This window comes from Chelonoidis abingdonii, chromosome 10 (genome assembly GCF_003597395.2).
Source record: "Chelonoidis abingdonii isolate Lonesome George chromosome 10, CheloAbing_2.0, whole genome shotgun sequence".
NCBI lineage: Eukaryota > Metazoa > Chordata > Testudines > Testudinidae > Chelonoidis > Chelonoidis abingdonii.
Genome location: NC_133778.1, coordinates 19651750 through 19671408, shown reverse-complemented (window position 1 = coordinate 19671408; position 19659 = coordinate 19651750). Strand labels below are relative to the sequence as shown.

At 42.1% G+C, this 19659-nt stretch overlaps 1 protein-coding gene across 1 annotated transcript in view; it reads right to left on the bottom strand.

Annotated features, from left to right (window-relative positions):
• ICA1L (islet cell autoantigen 1 like) overlaps positions 1-19627 on the bottom strand; it is a 57831-nt gene extending 38204 nt beyond the window's left edge. The window contains exons 1-4 of the mRNA XM_075069819.1: positions 19581-19627; positions 10794-10959; positions 1423-1495; positions 327-450 (exon numbers count right to left, since the gene is read on the bottom strand). Coding sequence (XP_074925920.1) covers positions 327-450; positions 1423-1495; positions 10794-10959; positions 19581-19627 — 410 coding nt within the window. The remainder of the gene's footprint in view (positions 1-326; positions 451-1422; positions 1496-10793; positions 10960-19580) is intronic.
• Positions 19628-19659: the final 32 nt, after the last annotated feature.

The following is a 19659-nucleotide window of genomic DNA, read 5'->3' as shown; positions in this document are numbered from 1 at the left end:
TTCAATGGCAGACCTGCCCATTACCATCAGGATCTCCAAGCCAGGGCCGCGGTTTTGAGTGGTCTTAGACACCTTATATGACCCCCTTTACATAGGATTTGGTGCCACTACAGGACCTTGGTTGCAACCCATGTTCTATATGGTCCCAGTTTATATCAATAACGTCACATTTAGTCTATTTGTTTTACATAAAATTGTATTTGCTTTCCATGGATCTAACCTCAGAATCTTAAAGCACCAAACAGGTGCATTATTTCATGTACATAACTTTATATTAATAGCACCAAATGTAACTTGAAGGAAGACTACATAAAATAATTGAAAACCTTTGTTGAGCAGAAGAACAGAGGATCTTTCCAGTGGCTTTCATCATTTTGCCAGCTTCAGTAGCATCTTGCTCTCCTTGAACCTGTAAAAGGAGCCCTAGCTCATTTTCGTCCTCAGACATAACTGTAAAAGGAAATAATTGCACAATATAAATAAACTAACACTTCCAATGTATTTAATCATATTAAGAATAGTCCCCAGAGGGTGGGAAAACAAGCACATTATTGTTCAAATTGATAAGATGCATAAAAAGATCTTTAGATTTTGACAGCATTTACAATTGGATATGGTATATATTGGTGGGATAGGAGAGAAAGAAGGAATACGTTTGAAAGTAAAACATGCACATGTCCAAATCAGACTTCTCAAGTACTTTTTTTCATGTTGGATAGTTGGGCATCTGAGACTCCCTTTGGTAGAAGACACAGATAAAGAATATAGAGGCATGCTACACAAAAGACTTTCATTATTAGTATCCTGTTGTTTATGGTAATTTATTACTACATTTAAAAATACTTTTAATTGAACTCTGATTCATAAAGGATGTACTTTAAGAGGTGATCCTTATCTGCTTACTTTTGTTATCCTTTGTTACTTATACTATCTGTAGAACTTTATAGAGATAATACTGTGCCATAATTTAAACTGGAAAAACTCCCAATTTTATTTAAAATCATTTATTTTCATAAACAGGGATGAGCTTTTCTGAAAATTTAGGGAAACTAAAATGAAGTTTTATATAAACCACTGGTCATGTTTTCTAATAGTTGTAATGGCTTCCCTTAGTTCAATGATAAGGGATTAGGGCTACTAGAACAAGTTGAATTAGCCATATAACAGCGTTCTTCATTTTCTGCCTTTAGCACAAATATAGGTAGCATTAATGTATTCTATCAAGAAATCTCAAATCTGGCATTCAGGGTTTACACTAAAATAGTGACATTCTCCAGAAATTAAAAACTGTTTCAAATATGCCAGAAGGCTGTTTTAGGTTAAACAGTTATCTGGTTTTAACAACGGATTTAAATTCAATTTTTTTTTTAAAAAGTAGTTGTTGTTGTTATACCAAATTAAAATACATATGTTATTGCATACCATTGAGTCTCTGCTGGTATTTCTCAACAGTCTTTAGAAGATCTATACAGCTTGTCTGAACAGAGTGAAAAACCTTGGAAAAGAAGAGTTAGTACCTTAGTCTATGGAAATAGTAATGTGAATATAAATAAGAAAATGTCTGCTTAGTATATAACGTTCTACGGCCTAGGATTGAGCAAGTTTACCAGTAAAAGAAATTTAAAGCTAGAGAGATTCTTTTAGAAATCACTTGTCTGTTTCAATTGAGATAATCATATATATGACTTCCATTGGCAAATATTCTTCTAGGCAGAATCTATCCAAAGCCTATAGCCCAAATTCATCTCTAGCATAAGCAAATACAATGAAGTCAAAGGATCTTACACCTCCTTACACCGAGGCTGAATATGACCTGCAAACAAACTTACTCAATATAATCAGGATAGACACACACAAGAAATGAAAGTTACTTATACAGGGTATGTCTGCACTTCAAGCTGGAAGTGGAATTTCCAGCTCAAGGAGATATATCTCCACTAGCTCTGCTCAAGCTACCATGCGTACCATCTCAAACAGATAAATACTTAGCCATGGAATCTATATTTTGCTGTCTATTTCCATGCTGGGGACTATATGGGGCCCTCCTACTGGTTGAAAACCAAGACATTTACAACTAATACCATTACAGCATCATCTGTATTTTCTTTCCAGTCACCATCCATTCTCCAGGTGTTTAGTAATTCTTTTGATGGTGGAAAAAATCAGTAGCAGGGACATCTGCAGGATGAATGCAAACATGAATGGATGTTTGTCAAATGCATGTGCCACTGCTTGAAGTAGCAACTCAAATGCCATAACACGGCATTTGATTTTTGGTTATATGTGTGGGAATATAGGAATACTGAAGTGATAAGTTGTAGCTGCTACCCGTGATAGGTGGTAAGGGCTTAGAGGGGAAGCTTGAACTGATGGCCAGTCACCCATGAGATGTCAGGGAGGCAGGTCAAGACTTGTTTCTTTTTAGACAGTTTAGATCTTTTCCTTGTGAGAAGAGAGGGTAGCAAATACTCAGAAAGCTAAATATCAAGACGGTACTTGTCATAAGCAGATGGTTAACGGTTAATGTCTCTTTTACCTGTAAAGGATTAAGAAGCTTAGTAAACCTGGCTGACACCTGACCAGAGGACCAACAGGGGGACAAGATACTTTCAAATCTTGGTGGAGGGAAGTCTTTGTGCTTTTTTTTTTGTTCGTTGTTCGCTCTTGGGACTAAGAGGGAGCAGATGTACACCCAGGCTCTCCAAATCTTTCTAAATCAGTCTTTCATGTGTCAAAATTGTAAGTAATAGCCAGGCAAGGTGGATTAGTCTTATGTTTGTTTTCTCAACTTTTCTTTGCTGGAAGGATTGCCCACTGTTGCTTAACCTGAACCTGAGGCTAGATGGGGTCCTCTGGGCATATACACTAAGTACGCATTTTCCATCCTGATTTTACAGAGATAATTTTTACCTTTTCTTTCTTTAATTAAAAGCTTTCTTTTTAAGAACCTAATTGATTTTTCCTTGTTTTAAGATCCAAGGGATTGGGTCTGAACTCACCAGGGATTGGTGGGGGAAAGGAGGGGGGATGGTTAATTCCTCCTTGTTTTAAGATCCAAGGAGTTTGGATCTATGTGAAGTCTCTCAAGGCAACCCAGGGAGGGGAAAGTCTAGGGGGAAAGGGGGGGGGATGGTTAATTTCTCCTTGTTTTAAGATCCAAGGGGTTTGGATCTGTGTTCCCCAGGGAAGGTTTTGGGGGAACAGAAAGTGACAGACACTAAATTCTGGCTGGTGGCAGTGTACCAGATCTAAGCTAGTAATTAAGCTTAGAAGTGTTCATGCAGCTCCGCACTTTTTGTACTCTAAAGTTCAAAGTGGGGAAAAAAACCTTGACAGTACTACTGAAGCAATGAGTAAAATGTTTCTGTAACAGGGTGGCGTGCCCCTTTTAAGGGTAAAAGGCTTTGGGACAGTCATCCCTGTTCAGTTAGCCCCACCCTGCTACATCTATGTAGGGTTGGATTTAAGAAGAAGGACTCCCAGCAGTGGGGAAAACTGAGGATACAGATTGTCCTATGGCCTAACTGAAGATAGGAGCCAGTCAGGGACTACAGCCTCCTGAAAGCCTGGGTAAAGGGAGAGTATGCCAGCCTCTAGGCAGTGAGGCTGAAGCCTAGGAACTGGGGTTTGGACAGTTTATTGCAGCTGGGGTTAGCCTGTAAAGGAGGAGGCTAATAGCCAAGCCCGGTTGGGCTGAAGATTTGGAGGTTTTGCTATGTTCTGTAGACTTTAAGTGACAGACTCTGAGGCCCCAGAAAGATTGGACTCTGTTACAGGGCTTGGCCAGACAGCTAGAATGAGTCAGAGAAAATATTGGGTAAATTGAGACAGGGCTGCTGCAATACCACTTCCAGCCATCGGTGATAGTTTCCATTTCCCTCCTAAAGCCTCTATAATAGACCTAAAAGAGCACTATCAAAAGCTTGTAACAGGAGATCAGAGAATAAGGAAATGTGGAAGGTGACGATTAAGCCTGCATGGTGGTCACGGATGCCGTGACTTTCTATGATCTCTATGACTTCTGCAGCAGCCAGGGCAGCTGGCTCCAGGGCTGCTCGAACAGATCAGGCATCCCCTGGAGCCAGCCATATCGGCCACTGCTGGGGCACTTTGGGTGTAGGAGGAGGCTTAGGGTTGGGGTGCAGGATGGCACTTACTTGGGGGGGCACCATGGAAGTGGCCTGCATGACCCTGCAGCTCCTAGATGGAGTGGCCAGGGGACTCTGCGGCCATGTGCTGCCTACACTCACAGGCACTGCCCTCGTAGCTCCCATTGGCTGCGGTTCCTGACCAATGGGAGCTGCAGAGCCAAAGTTCGTGGCAGGGGCAGTACAGGGAGCCCCCTGGCCTTTCCTCCCCCTTGGAGCTGCAGGGATATGCTGTCAAACCTGAATAGGGAGCCTGCCAGCCCAGTCAACCCTCCCCCTCCCCAGCACCAATAGCAGTCCTGAGCTGCATGCTGCCACCTGCTCTCCCCCCGCCCCCAGCACCAGTGGGAATCCTAGGCTGTGTGCCACCTGCCCCCTGACAGCACCAGCACCACCCCTGGACTGCTCCCCGAGAAAACCCACAGACCCCGGCCCAAGTTTTAGTTAGGGGAATATAGTACAAATCATGGAACGGTCATGGGCCATGAATTTTTGTTTACTGCCTGTGATCTGTCCATGACTTTTACTAAAAATACCTGGGACTAAAACATTGCCTTAGCGATGGTCAGACTAGCTAAAGAAATTGACTAGCTACAAGTATGTGTCAAGATGTTTTAAATGCAGCTTCACAAATGTCTGAAAAATGGTGTTTTTTCCAGTTTGTTGCACTATTATGATGCATGCTTGAAAGAATAGACAGTGATAACCTAAGAAAAAATTCTTCTGTTTTTATGTATTAAGGAGATCTGTTTTAACCAAAGATTATCCTTCATGAGAGAACCTAGGTAGTAAAGGAAAGGCTACTAAAATGATGTGGCTAAAAGTTAATGAATATAATGGGAAACTCACTTATTTCAATAGTTCATATTGCAGTCAAATAGCTTTCGTACCACAAATGTTATTGTTGTGTCTTACATGTAAGCAAAGGTCTGGAGATGCTCCAAAAATTCAGAAGAATGGATAGTAGAGAAATGTCTGGGTTGTAAGCGGCTTGCCTTGCAAAAATTAATGCCTCCATTTAGCATACAAAACACAGGATTTGGACATTTAATTTGTAGCAGATTAGAGAGTGCTTAAAATGGCTGGCATCTACATCTCAGACTATTTTTCTTAATAAGACATCTGTTGCTCTGATTCCCTTGCTTGGATAGACTGGATTAGAAGAGGAGAAATGACCACATTTCTTCTAAAAATTCAAGTTACTAGAGAGAAATCATTTTGTAATTTCTTTCCTCCAAGAGAAGGCTTTTTTAAAAACACATCATCTGATTTTTTCAAAGGGGTTCTAAGTCATCAATTTTAAACTAGATTGATTAAGGCTGTAGGAGGTCAAATTAATTACCTCAAGTCATACAATCAGTGAGTTAGATCTGGATTTCAGTTACTGCCTTGTAAATCTGGATTAACACCATAGATTTTGCTAGAGCTGACTGAATGGTACCATTGTTTTTAATTGAATTACTCCAGATTTACAATTGTCTAAATGAAGTCAGAATCTGGCTCAGTGGAGTTTAGATCTAGGATTCCTTCTGATTTTCTCATCCTCTTATTCTATTGTAACCTTGTTAAAAATAACAACTGTCCACTGCTGGAGGCAGGTTAATAGTTTTACTTTGTGTTCCTATCAGCAAGAGGGCAATTATTTAATTTGCTTATAAATCTTGTAGCTACATCAAGAGGACCACTGATCTCTTGAGCTAAGAAACAGGGGAAATGTTTTGTGCAGTGCAAAGACAGAGACCACACTCTGTTCAGTTCAGAGTATAAAAGTAGACAGCCAGCAAATTCCCAAATCACTAAACAGATTGGGCACTGATGGTGTCTGTCCAAAAATAATGAAATAAGAACATGGTACCTGCTGAAATGTAAAAGTGCTAATGAAAAGATTGTTATGCTGAAAGGTACTTGGGACTGACTGGATCACAAGCCTCTTTGAGACTGAGTGTAAAGGCATCCTTCAGTTGACATAACTGTCAGGATAAGTTAATCAGAAGTCCCCCACCTAAGACAAAAGCATGTTGTGAACCCACTCAGGAATTTTGGACTGAATGAGTGGAGGGATTTTGCTAAATGGAGGGAGTGGGAAGGAAGGCAGACCACATAGAAACTAAACAGACAAGAACAGAGGGAGGCAGAGACAAACAGAAAGAGGCCAAGCAGCAGCTGGTAAGCACAGTATGACCTGGAAAAAGCTAGAAAGAGAGAGAGAGAGAGAGAGAGCGCGCACTTTTGGGAATGTTGGCTAAAGAGGCTTGGAGTTGTAAGCTAAGAAACTGCTCCTTTTGTTCTTGGATCCTCCTGCGTTAGGAGAAGCAGAACTTTATACATTCCTTGTAAATAAACAAGATTCCATCAAATAAAATACCAGATTCCATCAATTTCTACTTCCAGTTAGAACATCCCCAGGGACCCAAACTTTGACTCACCACTCAGGTCAAACAAGGGCAACAATGTGATATTTAAAGAAGTACAAAGAGTGGAAGAGAGAGAGTATGCAATGTTACTGTAGCTGCATTGGTCCCAGGATATTAGAGACATAAAGTGGGTGATGCAATATATTTTATTGGATTGACTTCTGTTGGTGAGAGACGGAAGCTTTTGGACAATTAGATTCCAGAGGGGAACTAGGTCCTGGGAGTGGGGCTAGTATAAAAACCTAGATAGTGGAGATTCAGATCTTAGTGCAAGTCAAATACATTACACCAGATTTAGGCTGCAGTAAAAGAGATCAGAATTGGGTCTAAAGTTTCCACTAACCAACCAAAGAAGATTCAGATTGAAGATTATGAACAACCCAGGAATAGCCAAGGGTGTGGGAATGAGTCAGAAAGTTGTGCCTTTTAAATTGGATGCTAACCTACTGTATGTGCTATCAGGTGTTAAGAATGTGAAAGACAGTCTATTGTGAACCAAAAACATATCATATTACACATAAACCTGCATTACACCAGTGCACCCCTAATCCCAGCACCCCAAGCCCCAGACATTTGTTCAGAGCACACACTGCCAGAAAATGACTTAAGGCATCCATATACCCTCGTTCATGGGCAGTGTGCCGCCAGTTATCAAATCAGACACATGGAGGAGTTATATCACCCAGTAGCCTTTAATGCTGCATCTGTTCAAAACTGAACAGAAAAGCATATTCCAAAATCCTTTCACAAATATATCTTTAGAGTCATCAATCTAGCTGGCAGAGCCTACATGCTACACTTAAGTTAATGCAGAAAACAGTAAACAGCTAAATCAGCCCACTATTGTTTGTTAAAAATATGCAGTGATTTATGTGTAGACATACTAATGACAATACAGTTAACTATAAAATATTTTATTGTAATAACTCCTTCTGCTTCTGAAAAAAATTGGTAAGAAATTAATGCCACTCTTACATTACAATCCACGTGAGCTTCAAGTACACAAGTTAGTGTGAATTGCCCACTCTACTGCAAGCAAATAGTATTTGTCAATATACCATTAAGTCACTGGTAGTAAATGCTAAGAAAATTTAATGTATTCACTAGACTTGTGCAGTGTGCTATGGATACTTCTTCCACCGTTTTACCAGACACCAATTCTGTTGCTTCAATGTGCAACCTTCCCTGGGGACCCCCAAGATCCAGACCCCCTGGATCTTAATACGAGGAAAGTAAACTCTTTCCCTCACTAGTGCCTCTCCTAGGGTTTCCCTCCCTGGGTTACCCTGGAAGATACTGTGATTCAAACTTCTTGAATCTTAAAACAGAGGCTTCCACCCTTACCCCTCCTCTCTCTCTCTCTCACCAAGTCCTTGGTGAGTACAGACTCAATACCTTAGCATGAACCAGAGGAAAAAAATCAATTAGGTATTTAAAAGGAAGTTTTTAATAAAAGAAAGAAAAAATAAGAAATCTCTGTAAATACAAGATGTAATATTACAGGGTCTTTCAGCTTTTCTCAGTGAGAAAAGCCTCCCCCCAGCAAAAATACAATTTAAAAATACTTCCAGCAAACTACAAATTTGCAAATACAGAAAAACAATTTAAAAGACTATAACCGCCTTTTTACTTAATACTCACTATTCTGAATATATAAGAGACTGTAGCAGAGAGATTGGCAAGAAACCTGGTTGCATGTCTAGTCCCTTTCAGGACCCAAAGAGAACAAAGCAAAACCCAAAAACCACAAACAATGGCTTCCCTCCACCTTGATTTGAAAGTATCTTGTTTTCTGATTGGTCCTCTGGTCAGGTGTTGCAGGTCACTGTTTGTTAACCCTTTACAGGTGAAAGAGACATTAACCCTTAGCTATCCGTTTATGATACATGTCTTATTAAAAGTTTTTATGGGAATAAGCGAAGGCAGTTTTGAAAATTTTCTTTCTTTCTGTTATGACTGTAAATCCAATGATATATCTGTCTGTTTTTATCAGCAGCAGTTGCTGCCATTGCAGCTTTGAGGGATGCCCCCTCCATACCTGCGGTAGAGCTAACCCTGATGAGGAGGAGAAAAAAGAGGATGAGGGAGAACATATTCAGTGAGATTGTGCAAACCAATGCTGCATTGGACCACAAACACCAGGCATGTCAGACAGCATGGAGAAGGAAAGATGGGACAGGAGACAGGCCCAGGAATCCCAGCAGGAAAAGGAGAGGAAGATGCATCAGGACATCATGGGTCTTTTCAGGCAGCAAACCCAAATGATGCAGACCCTGATTGACCTACATGTCCAAAAATCTTAGCCTCCCCACTTTTTGCTGTCGTTGAAGAACTCCACAGTAGCAACTCCCTACGCTCCCCCACCCACATTCCATGTGGCATCATAGACCACCTCCTTACCCCCACCATTCCATATGGGGGGACAGCAAGGAAAACCACAGCTTCACAATTATGTGAGAGCCACAGCTAGTGTATGCGTCACCACAGTGGACTACATTTGTGCAATGAAATGGAAAGACATTATTGCTGCCTCTCCAATTTCAAAGTCCCATTTCCAGGCCCAAAAGAACAGTCCATCACAGAACACTACTATGGCTGACTGTTAAAGTGTGGTTTCAGAGCCTCCTTCAGCTGCATAGCTGTACATTGGGCTCCTGTAATAGCCCGTGTCTGGCTGTTCAAAGTCAGCAGACAGCTTTTCCACCTCTTCCTAGTCAGCAGCTTTTCCTCCTTTGCCTGACAGATGTTACGCAGGACACATCAGGCAGTTACAACCATTGGGATATTTTTCTCATTGAGATCCAATCTAGTAAGTAAGCACTGCCAGCATCCCTTCAGTCTACCAAAAGCGCATTCAACAGTCATTCTACACCTGATGAGTCAGTTGCTGAATCTTTCCTTGATGCTATTGAGGCTTGGGGCTCATGTATAGCTTCATCAGCAAGGGATAAACTGGGTCCCTCAGAATCACTACTGGCATTTCAATATCCCCAAAGGTAATCTGCTGGTCAGGAAACAACGTGCCTGTTTGCAGCTTTCTCAACAGTCCTGTGCTCTTGAAGATATGAGCGTCATTCACCTTCCTTGACCAGCCCACATCAATATCAGTGAAACGTCCCCAGTGATCCACCAATGCTTGGATAACTATAGAAAAGTAGCCCTTTCTGTTAAAGAAAGGAAAGGTGGGCTGGTGCCAAAAACGCAACGTGCATGCCATCTATTGCCCTCAGTCCAATTCAGGAACTTCCATCCACTATGTCCTGAATATTGCAAATAATCACAGTCCTGCATACCAGGAGACAAATAATGGCCCTACACACTTGCATGACGACAGCCCCCACTGTGGATTTTCCAACTCTAAAATGATTTCCCACTGACTGATAGCAATCCAGTGTTGCAGGCTCCCAGAGTGTGATCACAATTCACTTCTCCGCTGTCAGTGCAACTCTCATTCTGGTGTCCCTGCGCTAGAGGGTTGAGGTGAGTTCAGAACACACATCCAGGAATGTGGCCTTTCACATCAGAAAATGCTGCAGCCATTGCTTATTGTCTTGAGCCTGCATTATATGATATGATCCCACCAGTCAGTGCTCAGTTCATGGATCCAAAAGCAGTATTCCACTGCCTGCAGCTGCTCCTTGAACACCATCAACAACCTTGAATTATTTTCTGAGATGTTCCTCTGCCAATGTCCAAGAAGAAACTGTCATGTCCCCTGTGTTCTTGTGGTACTTCCTGAGTGTCTGAAAATACTGGAGAATCGTGTGTCCTGTATTTGCAACATTCATGAAAATAGTGCAAAGCACTGTGGGATCCATGCTTCTGTTTGAGATGGTGGACAGCAAAATGTGCTGCACAGGTTTGTAGGATTTAAAAGAAAGGCACAAAAATTATGGGATGGAGTAAGTTACATTCTGGGGACCTGACCCCCAGCTCCCAGAGACCCCTTGGCAAGTCATTTCTATCCCACCACACATTCTGAAAAGTTCCCAAAAGATATTGTGTCAAACAGCAGCATGAGGCACACTGAGATATCTACATGGTGCACCGTACTTTACATCAAGACAATTACACCTAGAGAATATGCGCAGTGCTGACACAAGCAGCCAAGTGTGCATGCACATGAGCAATGCACACGAGCAATGCACAAACTTTAGTGGCTATACAGCAATGTAACTTGCATCAACCGAAGTTTGTAGTATAGACATAGTCACATAATCCTTACATTTACCTCTAGTTTGGCATCCAGCTCTGCATCAGATGCAACCACATGCTCGTCTTCTTTCTTTCCTGTAACTTTGATTAGGACTTGCTTTGTCTTCCAGTATTTCTTCTGCAGTCTGCTGACTACAGACTGGTCTTCTGACCTATATTTTCCATTGGAATCCTTGGAGCGACTATGAGAAAGAGATAAGTAAACAGATCAAAGAACTGTTTCAACACTTCACTATGTATACAACAAAATATTACTAATGCAAAACAATTTAGCCAATCAGTGCTGACATAGTACTTTCTGAATGCTCTTTGAAATCTATTTGCACGTTATGACTAGTTGGTATGAAAGCCCCATAGTCCATCATAATGATGTCTGAATTAGTACTTACATATTTTTAATCATTAGGACTATTTACTGCAGCATAGCTTGAAAGTGATTAGTACAATTAGAGCTATATGGAAAAAGGAATTTTGATATTTTAATATTTGTTTTCATCCCAAACTGGGATGGGAACTCAAATGTTCACAAAACAAAAAGGTCTAAAAAATTAACATCTTGACAATGTTGTTATGCAAAAATTATTTTAAGAATTTTATTTTATTTTTAAGAAATAATTATTTTTAAAATATTGTCAAAATATCAATTTGAAATAGTCCTCTTTACTTTCAAATAGACAGTTAAAATATTTTTCTTTTGGAGCTGACATTTCACTTTTCTCAAAAGAAAATGTTTTGATTTCTGAAAGAAAGGAAAAAAATTGCAGAAATCAACTTTCCCACAGGAAAGTTCTATTTTGACAAACCCATATTTTCCAATGGGAGAAGTAGGTTCATTTAAAAAAAATGCAACCAGCTGTTTATACAATGTTGCAGGTATCTGCAACTTCCAATTTTCTACCCCACACATAGCTACTTCACTGGACATATTGCTTCTGCTTATGGCCACTGACTAAACAAATATCAGAATTCCTAGCTACTTTAAAAGGTGTAGAATATAGGCACTGGAAACACTAAATGGGGGAACTTTTTGGCTCAACAGCTCAGATAACTGATTTTCATTCAATAGAAATTATACCAGTGTTTTGTCTATATAGCTGTTAGATATATTGAACGTTAGCATGCTTTCAAAGGTTTAAAGGTAATTTCCAACTGACTCAACAAAAAACACATCTGTTCATTAAATATATATTGAATGCCAGAGGCACCAACTTTGTGATTTCCTGAGGGATGGCCTGCTCTGCCCCAGGCCCCACCCCCACTCCACCCCTTTGCACAAGCCCCCGTTCCTGACCCATTATGCCCCTTTCCTCCGCTTTTTTCTGTCCCTGCTTCCCCCTCCTCCCCAAAGCCTCCTGCACACTGCTGAACAGCTGATCACAGTGGATGGGAGGCATTGATAGGGAGGGAGAGGAGCTGATTCGTGGGGCTGCCAGTTCCGTGGGTGCTCCAGTCCCAGAGCATCCACAGAGTCAGCACCTATCATGACTGCCCCAAATAACAAAGTCAAAGGGACATAACTTGCCTCAAAATTTTTATCTTTCAGGTTCTCCAAAGACACACCAGTTCAGATCTCATGTGAAGACCTGACAAGTATTGGTTGACTTTCACTAAAGAGGCCATTGGAAGACATTTCACAGGTTTGCAACGTTCAGAGCCGGCGCTTCCACCAGGATTTGGGAGGGCGGCATTTTGTGGCCCTCAGCACCAATTCGGTGGCGGGGGGTCCTTCCACACTCCAGGTCTTCGGCAGCAATTCTGCGGTGGGTCCTTCACTTGCTCCGAGACCCGCCGCTGAAGTGCCCCGAAGACCGGGAGTGAGGAAGGATCCCCCCACTGCTGAATTGCCACTGACCGGGAGCGTGGAAGGACCCCCACCTAGGGTGCCAAAAACCCTGGCGCTGCTCCTGGCAACATTTACATGTTTTAATTTTGTATAAAAATAATCTAATTGCCAAACTAACAATACACACAAAAAGAACAAAGCTAAATAAAATTTGTCATAGTTTATGATTTCTTCAGCATTCTTTAGTATAACTCACTTAATTGGGACAATCTGGTAGATTCCAATTCATTCTGATTAAGAATCTGTCTCATTTAAACGAAGTTCATCTAACTTTACAATGTTGTAACTGTATACAGCTGCACCTCTCTTTGTAATTCACAGGACAATTAACGCTTGTCTTCACTGCTGAGTTAGAGGAGTTAGTATTATACCTCAATTGGTGCCCCAATTCAAGTCCCATCCACTCTCAAAAAGCCCTTGAGTGTGGGGGTGCTTGTAAATGGAGTTTCCTGGCCTGTCGGGGTACAGGCTACAGCTGCAGTTAGTACAACTTGTTAGCTACTAACATGACCATCCTACAGCTCAAATGTTATTTCAGAGTGCAGCCACTCTCACTCCATGTAGGCTAATTTAAGAAAAGTTAACTTGAGGCTAAATAACCTGATTAACTCTATACTGAAGACATATCCTTAGTCCAAAAGAATCCCAGCTTGGCAACTGGAGCAATTTTGATCATCCTATTAAAACAACATAACACTCATTCTGTGTTATCAGGGATACAGGAAAGAAATCTGACTGGTTAATTTCTGTTTTCAAAAGGGGATGTGCGTCACATAGTCACCAACTCTGGGTGCTCTGGGGCTGGAGCACCCAGAGGGGGAAAAATGAGCACCCACCAGCAGCACCCCAATCAGTACCTACCTGCTGGCTTTCCCTGCCACTCAGTGCCTCCCTCTCCCTTCCACCATGATCAGTTGTTCTGCAGTGTGCATGAGGTGGCGGGGGGCGATGGTGGGGCATGCTCAGGGGAGGGGGCAGAGCAGGGGGCAGGAAGAGGGAGGGTGGGGACAGGAAGAGCCAGGGCTGGGGTGGGGCTTTGGGGAAGGGATGGAGTGGGGGCAAGGCCTGGGGCAGAGGAGAGATCGAACTCCCCCGGCACATTAGAAAGTTGGAGCCTCTGGTCCATCATGAATGGGTTCATTCTCCACAGGAATACAGAAGTAGTTGTACAGAGGTGCAATGGGAATAGTGTAACGGAAGGGCCTACCCTTCTAGAGGCCATCACAATTATGTATTCCAAGGCTGTAATAACTAACTACATATTTTATATAAATTCTAGTTAGTATTTTTTTGTCAAGGTTTAAATGAAATGGCATAGTAAATCATGAAAGAAACTATACTATAGATCCCTCAGCTCCTGTACTGTGAAAAAAAAGATCAGATTTGCAGGCATGTCCTTTCAAAGAACAGAAATGAAATAGTGAGCATCAAATTTTTACTTTTTGTCAAACATTTCCACCTCTTGACTTGTTTAAAATATTTATGTGACACAGCCCCTATTATCTTAAACCACATCTAGAACATGCCAAGATAGATAGAGAACACTAGCAAGAGTGGGACTAAAAAAAAAAAAAAAAGCTATAACAGGATTATTAAACTTGCATAGAATAGTCCCAGATATTTTACAACTATTTAGATATGTGGACAGTTCATTGTACTGTTTGGAACTGGTAACAACAACAAATGCTAAACATGTCTATATAATAAAGAAGATACTGTAATTTTTAATGAAGAAATTAAAGCCTGTGGACATGCACATACGTTAGGTGGCTCTAGAGGATCAGGGCTAACCATCTTTCATTGATATATCATTTTCAGTATATTTATCTTAAATAAAGAAGACAGAGTCTAAACAGCTTCACAACTTTAAGATCCTGTCAGATAGTGTATTAGAAGAAACAGTTATTTGAAACCTTGCAATTCTAGAAGCCTTGTGAAATGATGGCAGACACAACATCTCCATGTGATACATGCAAGCTTGATTTAGAAACTGGATCAGATGCGCTTTGCATTGCAGATTAGCACTACTGGATACTATTGCTCTTGAGGCCTGATCCTGCAGGTTATTAGGTGTGACTGATTTGGAACTGCTCTGTAATTTATGAATACTGCATGTTGACCTGGTTATTGGGATGTTTAAAGTATAAGTATATTGATTTAGTTTTAATAGGATGAGAAAAACAAGCAGAACAGGAAAGAATGGCTCAGAATAAGTCACTTCTCAGCAAACATTTGAGAGTTAAGTAACAGTGCCCAGAAAGGAAAAGCCTGAGAACACAGGAGATCAAAAGAGATGTGGCAAGTTTAACTAGGACTACTCTTTCAAAAGAAGGGAGAGAGAGTTGTTTGGGGGAACCGCACTGAGACACAGGGACCTACTGAGAGTGTTGGAAAAAGTTAGGTCTGCCTAGTTTACAACCAGGTGACGATAAGACTTTAGGTAAGAGAGAAACGTGTAGACTGTTTTAAATTTCTTTTTCTCTAAATGCATTGTTCTTACTGTTAAAAATAAACTATACTTATGTTTTAAGATGACAGGTTTATCACAGCATTCCATTGGTCAGAGACTCCCAGAGAAGAACTGCAGGTGTTTGAACTCAGTTGGTCCTACAGAGTAAGAACACTTGATACGCAGGGTATTGTAGCTAATAACTTGGTCTACTTATGAGAGATTTCCATCACAGGGTTGACCAGATACTTGAGGGCATGCACTTAGAGAGACCAGAAAGGGGACAGAGGTGCCCAGTAACCAGGATACTGAGCATCTCTTTGTTTCTCAAATGAAGTTCATGAAAACCTAACTGGGGCTATTTCTACCAAAAAGTAATGGTCACTTTTATTAAAGACCCTATCCTGCAAACTACTCTGTGCAGTTTTCTATCAGCTTCAGCAAGACTCCACATGGGCATAGGGGTCGATCTGCACAGATCAGCTTGCAGGATTAGTGCTTGAAGCCCCAATCCTGCAAACAGTTATGTATATGCTTAACATTGCATAACTTTCAATGGGATCATTCATGAGTTGTATGTTTGCAGGACTGGGATCTAACTATGTAAACAGTGTATGCAGCCATATAGAATAGATAAATTCCTAGGAGGCAAACATGGTGGCGGGGGGAAATCTCCTTCAAGAACATAAATGCAGAATATTAAAATAAACATTTAGGTTGACAAAACTAAATAAAAAGGGAATATCAAAGCTAAGGCTGACACACTAGAACAGACTTGTGCCTGTGGAACCCAGGCTGCAAGTACTGCTGGTGTAAGTCTACCTGGAGTGCTGCTTCCTGCCACATCAGCAAGGCAAATTACTTCAATACCAGCTGAGAGGGGATCCAGGGGATCAGTTCTTTTATACAGTGTGGACTCAACCTAGGAGAACTTTCATACGGAAGACTGTTTAAACAAGAGAAAGGTGGCTGGATACTGAAGGAGAGGAACATCAGATAAGATGGGAAAGAGAGAGTATTTGTGCCCTAGCCAAAACTGGCTTTTACATTTTTTTCAAAAAGCAATCTTGAAAACTATTACAGGAAATAATTTTGTAGCCTATCTTAATCTAAGGTGACATTTTAAACATTTATATTATTTTCAAGCCTATGTTACTCCTCTGGCTCAAAAACAGTGTGAAGCTTTCCTCTTTTCCACATGGCTGTGCTACCTGAAACACTTTTCAGGTCACTTCTTGTAAACCACTTCAGGGTCAGGGAACACTCATGTTGCGGAGGAGTCATGAAGACAACAAATTCAATGCGTAAGACAGGAGATAGAGGGATAGTAGGAAAAGAAATTAGTCAAATGAAACATTTTTTAAAAGATTATTTTGTTTCTTTTAACATTATAAACCATGTGCAGTCTTTTCACAGCCTTTTTTCCCCAGGAAGGATAATGCTAAATTTTTTCAATAGGCTCTCTTTTTTCAGCAATATTTTTCTTCTGGGTATTATATGTTGCTATAAAGTAACACACTCCTGACTCACCTAGGATGGTTATCCATTCTGCTGCGGCTCTTGTTACACCTATGGAAACAGACCAACACATTTTTTTCTCCTCTTTCCACTTCCACCACATCATTCCAGAAAAAGCACACTTAGTACAGAGAAGGAACAGCAACTGAAAGCTGAATCATAAAAGAGCAATAAAAAGAAATTTATTATGTTGGGCAGGATACCATGGTCAGGGGCATGGTTACAGAAGGGAAGAAGAGGACTTGACCTAAAACAATATTTCAAAAGAGAGAGAGAAAAAACCTCACACTTATCTAAAGTTGCTGAGAACTTGGAGAAATCAAGCTTCAGGGTTGTGGGAGTAAGAAATTAAAACTAGAGTTGGTTGGGAATTTTTCTATTAATTGTTTTTTGTTGGAAAAAGACAATTCATCAAAACCAAAACTGTTCACAGGAAAAGGTCAGTTTCAGTGAATTTCCCAGGTTGAAATAAATTTCATATTGTTGAAATAAGATGTTTCAACATTTTCTAAACCAAAAAGTTTTTTTTTTAAACTAATTTCTGTTTCAAAATGTAAGTTAATTTATGGTGGGGGGGGAGGTGGAATAAAAGGTCAGAATGAAACATTTAAATTGATCCAGTCTGGGTTATTGGTTCACAATTATTTGAGATTTTGACTTTCTCCCAATCTGGGATGGGAAAATTTCTGAAATCTCATATTCTTTTGGGTTGGGAAACTAGTTTCCTACCTAGTTGTAATGAAAACAAAACCTACTTTTTCAATCCCCAGAATAGCACTGGGCATTAATAAGGTGACCATGTGTCCGGTTTTTGACCGCAACCCCTGGTCAAAAAGGGATCCTGGCAGCTCCGGTCACCACTGCTGACCGGGCCATTGACTGTCTGGTTGGTGGGGCTGGCAGGCTCCCTGCTAGCCTCCGCGCCACGCGGCTCCTGGGAAGCAGCCGGCATGTCCCCCCCTCGGCTCCTACGTGCAGGGGCACCCAGGGGGTGCTGCATGCTGCTCCCACCCCAAGCACACCCCTGTGCAACTCCCATTGGCTGGGAACTGCGGCCAGTGGGAGATATGGGGGCAGCACCTGTGGACAGGGAAGAGCACAGCAGCCTGGCTGCCTGTACACACAGGAGCTGGAGGGGGGACATGCTGGCTGCTTCAGGTAAGCGCCGCCTGGAGCCTGCACCTCTAGCCCCATCCCACTTCTCAATCCCCTGCCCCAGCCCTGATCTTCCTCCCACCCTCCAAAAGCCTCAATCCCAGCCTGGAACGCCCTCCTGTACCCAAGCCCCTCATCCCACACCCCCAGCCAGAGCCCTCACCCCTTCCCGCACCCCTGCCCCCTGAGCCAGCCCAGTTAAAATGAGCAAGTGAGGGTGGGGAAAGAGAGGGACAGGTAAATGGAGTGAGTGGGGGCAGGGCCTCAGAAAAGGGGCAGGGAGTGGGGCAAGGGTGTTTGGTTTTGTGCGAGTAGGAAGTTGGCAACCCTACATTAGTGTCCATTTCCCACTCCTCTTATTTCCTACTAAGATGTTGCTCTGACCAAACATCTGCTCCTGTTTTTTCATTTGTTGTCTCCTGTAGTCAGCTGATGCTTAGGTCAAGTTGTTCCTCCCTCTCAATAGAGGGGGAGGTACTTTAGTTTTGGGTGGGTATAGGCTTCAAATAGCACAGATCAGTCTGGGTCCTAGGACACTAGGGGTGTGGGTTAGAGCCCAAGTCCCACTGTGACTCGGGTCCAAGCCCTGCCATTTTGCAGAGTGAATGCAGATGAAATCGCAGACCTGAGCCAGAAGGTCTGAGTAGTGCTATATGGACATGTTAACATGGCTGTGAGACCTGGGTCCAACAATTGTAAACACAGGCTTACAGTGCAGTGTGGATGCTCAAGCTGGCTAGGAAACATCAAGTCCACAAGCCTGTATCTCACAGACCTGGGCTTAGCATGCACTATAGGCATATTCAAGGAGGCTTAGTAGGGTACAGAACCCACTTGCACTGATCCAATTGCAAGATAAGGGACCACAGTGGGACCCCCTGAAAGTATTTAGCATCTAAGTCCTGTTTTTAAGTGCCACTGCGATCCACAAAACTCTTGTTCAGCTGCTGCCTAACCCTGTAGGCACTTAAACACATACTGTACCTAAGTTTTTATGCTGGGCATCTATACTGCAGCCTGACTTTAGGTACCCAGATGCGTGTCTCCTGCCTGAGCACGCACACTACTGTCTGATGAATGGAAACCACAACCTGTCTCCCATCAAAACCTCAGAGCAATTCACAAACTAGCAAAGATAGGCTGCCCAAGTAATGTGCAGGGACCTGATCTGGGATGCAGGGACCTGATCTGGGATGCAGACCCTCGGGCAAGTTCACACAGAACAGCTGGGGGACAGGAGGACCTAACCACTAGACTACAGGGATATTCTAACTCTTTCTCTAGCTCAAGTAATATTTAAATATTCCAGTATTTAATTAAAGTTGAACAACTTTCATAGGAGAAATTGAGGGAGACCCACTTAATAATATTCCACTGCCTAGTGGTTAGGGCACTAACCTGAGAGGTGGCAGATCCCTGTTTAAATCCCTTCTTTCCCTGAGAAGGAGGGAGACTTGACTGGTGGTCTCCCAAATCCTGGGTGACTACTCTAAGCCACTAGGCTAAAGATTATAACAGGAGTCCTCCTTCCTGTTGTGTATTTGGTTGTCATGGTTTTTGTTCCTATGGCAACTGAGTTAGATTATTAGGGGATAGCCCAGCCAGCTTTGGCCGGTTAGGCGAGCTCTGTGTCTGTAAATAAATGGTAGTTTTGTTAGCTGTCTGCTGTCTGGCCTCAAGTGATTTCTCACAATATCCTCCCCTCCAATAAGAACTCCCCCTTAAAATAAAACACACACCCGATCTCGCGCGCGCCTGAGGTACAGGCTCCATTCTCGGCCTGCTAAACCTCCGGATTCATTTTCTCCCTCGCCATAACGTGGGTTCGCCCTACCTACAAGATCCAGCCGATTCGAGGACGCCCTTTTCTGTCTCTAGATGGCATTACGGCGAACTTTCCGTGTCCTGCTCTTGCAC